At 38.5% G+C, this 10,353-nt stretch overlaps 1 protein-coding gene across 2 annotated transcripts in view; it reads right to left on the reverse strand.

Annotated features, from left to right (window-relative positions):
• LOC107093998 (FYVE, RhoGEF and PH domain-containing protein 5-like) overlaps nt 1–9,607 on the reverse strand; it is a 34,373-nt gene extending 24,766 nt beyond the window's left edge. For both annotated transcript variants that reach the window (XM_015389390.1, XM_015389389.1), the window contains exons 1-2: nt 9,371–9,607; nt 3,913–6,313 (exon numbers count right to left, since the gene is read on the reverse strand). In XM_015389390.1, coding sequence (XP_015244876.1) covers nt 3,913–6,313; nt 9,371–9,380 — 2,411 coding nt within the window. In that variant the 5' untranslated portion in view covers nt 9,381–9,607. The remainder of the gene's footprint in view (nt 1–3,912; nt 6,314–9,370) is intronic.
• Between the last annotated feature and the right edge of the window lie 746 nt (nt 9,608–10,353).

The raw sequence follows: 10,353 nt of genomic DNA on the forward strand, positions 1-10,353 counted from the left end.
TATTTATAACCACAGACTAGATCCTGAATGGTAAATGAAGGGTTAAATCAATTGAGTAATCTTTGAGAAGCCTCTCATCTTGGTAACCATTTTAATGAGGTTATCTTACCATGTTCATTCTAACCTTAACAAGAACTGAACACTTCACTGTGTGCACTCCTGCCTTCAGAGCCGCTTCAATCTTTTTGTCAATGATTGTTGTCTGGAACATTCCTTATAGATTTTGGGCCATAGTGACATAATAGAATCACACACTTGCTGCAGATTTTTTGACTCCTCATCATTGATCTAAATGTCCAATTCGATCATATTAAAGATTGAGATTTGGCAACCACAAAGGCCAATGGAGTACTTTAATCTCTCTGACATCGCAAAGTAAATATTTTTTTAGGGGATCAGAGGATTTTAATGCAGTTCATTATCCTGTTGACAGTTGCAAAAGGAAGATTTGTAAGCTACAGTGCAGTACTTTAATACATCAGTATAGACAGAGTTAACAACAATTCACAGGTAGGCGGGGGCTAAAAATATGTGCTATCTGAAAATGATAGTTTCACTGTTTTCTCCAAATTTTAGACCCTATAACCTTAAAAAAGATATTTAATGAAGTAACATTTTCCAATCTGTTATTGTTCAATTATGCATACTGTCTATGTACATTTTTTGACCAGAGATGGGTTGGTGCCACCTTCTCCTACAGCCTTAGTGCTTTCAGTTTCAGTTTGTTGTGGATTCAGGGATGGTATTTTATATACTTTGAATGCAGAAGTGGATGGACGTTAACTTTCTGTATAATATGTACTTCTAGGAGTAGTCTTACTGCACTATACCTTTTATTTATATAACCATACATAGGTTGTTTTTGTTAAATTATAGAGAAGTTGTATTGAGCTTATTATTTTCTATCTGCGCAGCCAGCTGATTTTGGAACTCCAGTAAAAATAAACAGTTGAAACCGTCTCAAAAAAAGTCTTTGCCCTATTTTAAATATATACATTAGCTTCTGTAAATATTGGTACATAAAATGGATGAGTGTGTTATTTTTTTCTTATTACTTATTTTTATTGTTTTCTTATTTCTTTTTTTACTCTTTAAACTGCCAGAAGTTAACTTCATATTTTTAACTTCATAGTGTTGTCTCTCTAATATCATCTTAAAATACTAAATCAGGTACTATGATCGAACAATTACACAGTAATTTATTGGCATTTTTACCAAATGCTCTTACTTGAAACATCTTTTTGGCTGGATACTGATTAAAAATATGTTCAAGTATTGCTGCTCTTATTTGAGAAATGGTGGGAACATAAAGCCACTGCTTGGACGTAATAAGCAGTAATTTGGGTAACACTTAACATTTTACCATCCAGTACAAATCAATCGTACCATATGTACCATTTTTCAAACCATGCATGGTAAATTTGAGAGAAAGTAACTTGCAAAACAGAAAAAAATCCCAGGAGATCAACACTTTCTAAAATACTCAAATCACTCAGATTAGTGTAATCAAGAGATTGAACAGGTGTACCTAATAAATTGACTGCAATAAAAATTGGTTTATTCTTCTCCATAATATTAAGAGTATTAAGTTTGTAAAAAAATATTGAAAAGTAAAATGTGTTCATCATATCATTATGTTTTGCCAGCAACCAAATCAAACTGTAAACTATGTCTTAATTTCATATGTGGTCACAATTGGCTTTCAAGAAATCCATCGACTTAACCAATCACATATTTTTTCTGCCCTTCTATATCAGCGGTTATACATATTTTTATTAAAAGACTAAAAAATTTGGGGAATTAGTTAAATATTGACTCAAACTTCACAACCTGCAAAAATAAACAGTGTTTCCATTGCCCTGTTTACAGTTCTGCTAGTTGCTAATGCATTAGTATATTTTTCCTTTTCGGGATATACTGTATTTAGCAATATTTTCAAATGGAATTGCTATTTCTTACTGGCCTATGTTGTACTGGTTTGCTGCACAGGCACATAAATTACAGGAGACTGTGAACCATGAAGAGGGAAGCTCTGCCGACACCTTCTGCAGACTACAGAGCACACTTAGATTGTATCTCTGCCCGCTGTAGCAGACTGGCAGGAAAAGAGCAATGAGTCCAAACAGCTCCAACTATTATTCATCTTCAGAGGTCCGCATGATACGGGCAAAGCAGGCAGGAATGCTGGGGGGGATGAGTACACATTAACACACCATATTTGATCATAATAGCTAATAACACCAGTGGAGAGGCAACAAGCTCTATCTTACAAATCAGTGAGACAGACATTTTTTTTCTCCACTGGAGAGATGGTGAATGAAACCAGCTTGTTTTAACTTGGACATGAAAAGACCACCCCTACACCATCATTGTCTATTCTACCATCAAACATGTCCTAACAACACACTGGGACACACAGTAACCGCAGATTCGGACAGACTACGTTCCATGTCTGCTCCGTCATCAATCACCAATTGTGCTGTGCGACAATCCGCACTGTGAGATCTGTTCATGCATCCAGATTGCTCCTTCTAGTTAAAATGTATTGGATCTGCTTTCCTCTACCCATTTCTGACTTCCTTTCTGGCTAAGTTCATCTTTAAAAATATACTAATTTCTCTCCGTTTCAATGAAAAATAGACTCTGATGGAGGACAGATGTCAGGACACGGTGTCTTGCCACAACACCTTGAACAAGTGGAAATTGCAGCATTAATTAGAATGGCTTGTATTTTTTACAGCATTGCCTTCAATTAAAGGTGTAGAGGACAATATTTCTGGGTGGATCATCTAAATAAGTGGTCCTCCTAATTGTCAATCATTCTGGTGATGTGTTTATGTAAGGCTGTCCTACATGCTCGTCACCAGTTAGCTATTTTTTTCTGTGCATGTAACTTTTCAGGCGTATATGTATGATAAGCAATGGTTTCAAACAGTCATTGACAACATCTGTGTGAGATGAAGAATCTAAGCATAGTAATTTAACTCTTACCACTAAATAAAACTCTCTAAAGCAGGGGTGCTCAAGTCCAGTGCTCAAGAGCTACTATCCTGCAACCTTTTGATGCACCCCATTTTTAATACACCTGAATCAAATGAGTAGCTTGTTACCTTGCCTCTGCTGGGCTAAATGAGGGAATTGAGCCTTTCAATTCAGGTGTGTTAGAGAAGAAATGCATCTTAAAGTTACAGGATGGCAGCTCTTGAGGAATGGACTTGAGCACCCCTGCTCTAAAGCAAGTTTACATGACGTGATCATGATGCTGATTTTTGCTCAATCTTACCCTATCAGGGGAGATGTTTGATGATGTAATGTGGATGACATTAAATACTAAAGTAAGTCAGACTACCTGCAGGGGACCTCTTAACCAACAGGTTACACAAATCCTGCAGCTGAAGTTTTAAAACACTAATAGTTTTGATACAACTAATTATGTTTTTCCTCAGCACAAGTATGCCTAAACAGCCATTTTGTCTTTTATGTAACCAGAAATATCTGTAGGATTATCTTATCTTAAATATTGTTAAAATGACCACAAAACATATGAACAATATCACATTTGAATCATGACACCTTGTATATTTGAAATATACTAAAATAAGCATTTTAACATGGCTGAATAAGGCTTTGATTTTGGACATTTTCTAAAACATTTGGTCACTGCGATGTTATAAAAATGTTACTTATCACAATAAAAGATGACAAGGTGAAGAATTTGTCTTCTCAAAAGTTAAATGAAGGGCCAGATAACTGTTAGCCCCTTGACCTTAAGGAAATAATGGCGCTCAGTTGTGCCAAAACATATAACTAGACAAATATCAGTCTTAATTCCATAAACCTTTATGTACAAGTGGCACATGACTGAGTACAGATCCTGATAATTAAGGGTGATGGAGAAACTTGTTTACATACCTTTCAGTTTCCTGTTCTGGTAGGTTTTGTTTTGTCTCAAAGCCAGGGAGGCTCTTCATGTCCACATAGCCATCTGTCTCATTCGCTGTAGACAAGACGCGGCTGGGATGATTAAAGAAGTTTGTGAGTGGCATCTGCTGAACAGGCCTTCGCTGTGGCACCTGAACGTTCTCATAGTCTGAGCTGAGGGGAGGAACATTTTCATAATCTGAGGTATCAGTATTGGGGAAGGAGATGGAGCGAGGCTTGGTCAAAGGGAGAGGAGCAAAAGGCACCCTGGAGCGGTCCTCGAAGGACTCCACTCGAATAACGCTCCGGTTTAAAAAGGCAGAGTTCCCTTTCCTTTTACCTTCTTTGTAAAACAGAAAGGTGGATGAAGGCTCAGGTGAACCTTGAGGTTTGTTGGCTGGGCGTAAATTTAGTTGTGGAGAACCACTAATGCTCTGCCTGTCTAAATTCAGAAGTCTGTTTGGTGTGCAATCGGGCACCTCGGCTAAGGATTTTAAAGAGGATGGCTTTGTATCTACTCCTGACTTACTGTCTGTTTTCCACCCAAATTTAAGTAGAAAGCGCTTAATGGAGGATTTCTTTTTCCTGTCCTTCTCTGCAGAATCATCCCTGGTGAGAAGTGAGGGGGAACTCTTTGTGATTGGCTTCTTTGTAATAAAGGACAGCTCAAAGGGAGGAGGAATATCCATTAAAGAAGTAGGTGTGGACAGGGCACTAGATGACAGAGGAGAGCACTTGGAGAAGCTTTCAGATGAAGAAATGCCATCTCTATGCCTGTAAGATCCCTCCTTGTAGATACACAGAGGTGTATGGTGTCCCTCCATGGACAAGGACCGTGGGTACAGGGACAAATATTTAGGTTTGGAATAGCTCTTATGCCTCGTTGAATCTAACACTGGGCTGCTGCTCAGTACAGGTTGTCCTAATCCACTAACGTAGGTCTTGTGGAGGAATTGTACTCCCCGATCACCCACAGCAGCGGTGGTCCAATGTGACAAAGAGCGTGTTCGAACACTGCCAGCACAGCCATCCAAAGCAGTACCACTTTCAGCACATGAACTTTTTCCAGGTTCTTCATAAACATGTTCATCAGTAACATTGTGTTCCATGTCAATGGTCTCATCCAGAAAGGGCACAATATGACCGTCCATGTCCTCTTCGTCTTTGAACACATCTGAATCATTTGGGGATAGCAACTGGCTCTCAGAGAAAGAAGACGTCAATGAGGTGTCTGTGTCTGTTGGCACTGAAATGGCAACATGTCTGAGCCTTGCCTGGTTGTCCAGATAGTTCAATACATCTTTCATTTCCATAACCTTGTCTTTATTGACATATTCCTCATCTTTGTCAAAGTTCACGCAGTCCATCAAATGTCCATCTTCTGCTGTTCCTATGTATTTTCTAATTGATACTCCAGTTACGTTTACAGGCGTAATGCCTCCCTCTGAAAGCGAAGCCTCCATGTTAACAATGTCATCAGAGCTGATGTAGAATGGCTCAATATCTCCATGACAGACTTGTTTGTGCTTTGTAGAATATATGTGACACAAACCATCTACCTGCAGGTTTTCTTCTTTTTCCTTAATCTGATGGACACACATGATCTTCTGGCTTTTAAAACACAAATCAGGACCTGACTCTTGTTCTCTTCCATGTTTTGCATCAGTGTCCATCATTCTGTCCCTAACACAGATTCCATTTTCCTCAGTAGAGGACTTTGATAAATCATTCGTGGTACTTTTGTCTCCATTTGTCTGAATACTTTCATGCTTCAGGGCAGAGTGGTAACACAACCCATCTTCAGCACTATGAACAGAAATGCTTCCCATTGAGAGGCCGTCAGTGTCAGCCAGTGCCTCACCACCATCACAACCTTCGGCATCCATGTCATCTGAGTCAATCATTTCCTCTGTGACCTCAGAGTCAGCTGTGAGCCTGTCGTCACTAACCCAAAGTGTTTTCGGGGAGTAACCTTCCTCCCTAAGGGTATTGTCTCTTAGTCTGCAGTCCTCATCCACGTTCTGACTTTCATCTTCTTCCTTTTCCTCTTCAGTCCCACCACTGTCCTCAGTCCCTTTCAACATGGTTTCTAAATCTGTTTTGACAAATTTAAGACGGCTGATATTCAAATGTTTCTTGCCAGTTGATAGGTTCATAATAACTTTGTTTAGACCATTCTGTTTCACAATCGCTTCACAACCCTCTCCATCAGAAGTTGTTGCCCTGCCATTACTGAATCCTTCCAGGTTGCCATTGGAAGCTACATTGACTTTAGGTTTTGGGGCTACTGAAGGTTTAGGACCCCTAGATGCAGAAGTAAGAGGGGAAGGTAGCTTCAGGCTGGCGTGACAAACAAATCTTGGCGTTGGAGCCACTGAAGGTCGGGTGCAGTCTAGAAGAACAACAGGAAAAGGAAATTGTAAGATTATTGACTTTAAAATAGCTTACAGGGTCATTTGTATGGTGCTCCTGTGACCTAAAATGGCTCAACAATTTACAAAAAAATGTAGAACTAAATGGTGTGTGTCAGAGTTTTAACTCTAGGATCATGGTGAAACGCTTTCTGAACAAAATGTGTGTAACAGTAATTTCCTGTAGGCAATCTCCTATGCTAACCACCCAGGTAGTAAAATGCTTTTACCATACAAGCAAGCCAATAATATTTGGCGAAGGTAAAGTATAAATAATGACATAAAAATTGACCCACATTTCCTTTTTCAAATGGGTACTAGTTAAATTTAGACTGCAAAACTCTGCCAGCAGTTGGTCTTGATATTGTTGATTTTACAAGAACAAGAAAGGCCTGGCCTCTTGAACACACACAACCTAACCAATTTACACTCCACAAACTACTACATCAGAAGACAGAAGACTATTCATTTTAACAAAAAATTGTAACCCTGTTTAGTTTGAAGTTGAAGAGCAGACTAGACATTCCAGCATTTTTAATAAAACAAACATATCTTAAACTCCAGTTAGTTTTACCGCATAGGCTTTTAGCTGCTACTGAGAGCACACAATGATTGTATTCATTTTTTTATGCATTTATATGCATTCTGATGTGATCTTTTAAGATTTTCTTTATAGGGAAAAAGATAACTAAATTTTCTGCTTTGCTCTTTCTTTGAGGTAATTGTATTTTTATCTTGTGTGTGCTTGCCTAGGGAGTACAGAACAAGGCATCTTAGAGTTTAGGCTCCTCTAGATTGCCCCAGTGTTCATGTGCCTTCTGGTGACCTATCCAGAGTGTTTTGTGCCTAGCTTCCATTGACCACTGAGATAAGCCCGACCCATCTGTGACCCTGCAAGGATTAAATGGAATATAGAAAAGGATGGGTCACCTGTTTTAATTTAAATATTACCAGTAATCCAGGTCATGGGTTATCCTTTTGATCTTATTCTTAGGTTGCATCGATATTAGGGATACTTTTTTCAGTTGAGAACCTAACCTAATACACTATATCTAACCCACAACCTAACTTTGTTGTCTTAAATAATCAGTCCTTATTGGGACTTTTCAACTATGTTCTGTGCTAAAAATGGTTGTAGCTCTTGCTTAGCATCGGTTCTATGTATTTAAACTGCTGTAAGCCCCTTCTCTGTCCCTGAGGTTCTGGTTTTTGTAATCAACAAATGTTTGTCAGAAACAAAAGGTGCCAATACTGGCTGATGGAGATTAGAAAAAAAAATTATAAAATTAAAATGTTTGTGAGCACCATATCTTAAACTCCACAGTAAACAGACTAATTTGCTGTGAATAACATAAGATAATTTGTGTTCTCTCCACTTTTTATTTTAATGTAACCCATTACAGATCCTAAGATGGAAAATGTGCTGCACACAGCTGTGACACAGTTAAAACCTATTTCTAACCCAAGTCTAAAACACTGTCAATCTGTTGGTGATATAAATGAATGATGCCCCAAACATTTGTAACCCCTGTGTTCCAGTGAGGGTGGTACCACTGACCCATGAAAGGTGAGTTCTTCTCTAAAACATTTACTAAGTCAGTCTTTTTTTTTTTTTTTTTTGTTAAAGAACTTAAGTCATTGTGTGTAATACCATAGAATCTATTTGCTGGGATAAATATGTTAAATGCTCATATGAAACATTTAGAAATTACCTTAGCGATAGACTTAAACAGTTATTTTATAATACCAGTAAGGAACTGGCTCTAGCAATAGCTTTAAAGAAAATAAAATACTATGCTGACCCAGAACTGCAAGGGCGGTTCTACACAGGGACCAGCAGTGGCCAGTACCCCTGTTGAACTGGTCCTGCCCCCTGTTATGCCACCTGTACTGAAGATATAATACTGAATACTTTACCAATGATGATACTGTATGCACTGGCAAAGAAACCCAACCTGATTACTCCCTTGGATCTATTTACCTTTTCTACCTTTACAGTATTATTTCAACAATGATTTTAATATGAAGGTGATGCACTTTTAGCTTCAGTTGCACTGAGATAGCATCACAGTTTTCATTCGCTTAATCTGGGGTCTCTAAAGCTACAAATGGCTCTTTGGTTCTGTGCCTAATTTAATAGAACAAATTCAAAACTATTGCCCTGTTTTTTTGTATCATGCTATTGCTCTGTGCCACAATGAAAAAATGTTGACCCCACCTCGATAAATTGGTTCTAGAATCGCCACTACAGGACTGGGTTAGAAAAATAACCCAAACTAAGTTTTTTATCTTCCAGCAGAGTATAGCCATCTTAATCCCAATGAACAGCTGGGGAAAAAAACAAAAAAAGAAACTATTTCCTTTCCTTGGCCAGTCTTGGTCAATAGGATGTCTAGTTTCTAAAACTACAGTCAATTTGTTTAAATCTGGTGCTACAGAAAGGCAATGGAGCACTTAGTAATGCATGCTTTAACACAGTCCCAAAAAGAATACAAAGAGGTCTGAGGGATTTCCCTGACTCACTTCCTGTGATTCAAGCCAGAGAGACTCCTGTCAGGAGGCCACTACAGCTTTAAGAACAATACATAAAACAATCCATAAAACCTCTATAAAGCAAAAATATTTCATTTATATATCTTGTAGATGCACCTTAATCACAATACATAACTTTAAAAAACGGGTTGCTCTTTTAAACTGTTAACTTTATAAAACATTTTGATTTTTTTTTTACTTTTAATATGCAATATTACATACAGTTAGACCTAAAAATCAAGATTATATTCATTAAACATTTAGATTTGTACATTTAAATGGTAAAACGGAAAGAAACTAACTTATTTCAAAGGGAGTATTGTTTCTTATACTGAAAAGCTCTCATCCTCATCCTCACTGAAATGTAAGAAAAGCAAAACGTGATATCATGTAACTATAACGATCCATATTCCTCTATTTTCTAGAAAATGTGATTAAATCATGTTGAGATTTCTAATTATTGTGATTGTAAATGTTACACGAAATGAACATAAATATAATCTCACCTGTGTTCATTTTTGCGCGTTGCCCTCCTCCAACATCCCCTCCGCAAAAGCAGCCACGGCGCACCAGCCTTCCAGCAAAACGATTGGAAGCGGATCCAGGACGGAAAACGCGACTCTAAACTTTGTTAAAAATGCCCAAGCAGATGCTGAGAGACTGCGCCAGTTTAACACCGCGGCTTCTTCTCTTTCCCTGCTCAGCTGATCTCCTGCGCGTCAGACTGCGCGCAGGACGCGACTGGAAACCAAATGTGGAGGTTCGATCCGCGCCCTGATAACCCACGCACCCACGCACAGACACAGACATCTCTCCGCAGAGTCAGACACACAGGCGCTGCAAATCCGGACAAGTACAGGGACATCCGAAAGCTGTAACATCCCAGTACCAGCGAAAGTTAAAAGCTGATCAGCTGGTTTTTTGTTTGTTTCTATGTATTTTTTGTTTTTATCCCCTGTACTGGATGATGCAGGGATATGCTTTCATTTTTATTTATTTTTTTTAATTTTTATTTTTGTCATTACACTGTCACAAGTACAGAGCAACGAAATAAACTCTCTGCGTGTAACCCATCCCTTTGGGGAGCAGTGGGCTGCCATTGTGCGGCCCTCTTGGGGAGCAGTGTGGGGTTAAGGGCCTTTTGCTCAGGGACCCAGAGTGGCAGGCTGTGAGAGGGGGGACTGAACTCATAGCCTAAGGATTCCAAACTCTATGCCCTAACCCATAGGTCCCCTTTATGATGCCTGTAAAGGTATTGTGATCAATGCCTGTACTGCAGATGATTTGACGTTTTAATCAAGTTAAAGCTGTGTAGTAATCCTATTAATTATCTCTAAGAAAATAACACTGATTCACAAAAACATCTGATAGTATTAACCTTTGACAGAATCAGCTTGCCTTAATGAAGCTGTAGAGCAGATAGTCCACTAACAAAACAAACATCCATTGATTAAACTTAATTGTCTTACTTTGGTCTGGAATATTAATT

This window comes from Cyprinodon variegatus, unplaced genomic scaffold (assembly GCF_000732505.1).
Source record: "Cyprinodon variegatus isolate N-32 unplaced genomic scaffold, C_variegatus-1.0 Scaffold457, whole genome shotgun sequence".
NCBI lineage: Eukaryota > Metazoa > Chordata > Actinopteri > Cyprinodontiformes > Cyprinodontidae > Cyprinodon > Cyprinodon variegatus.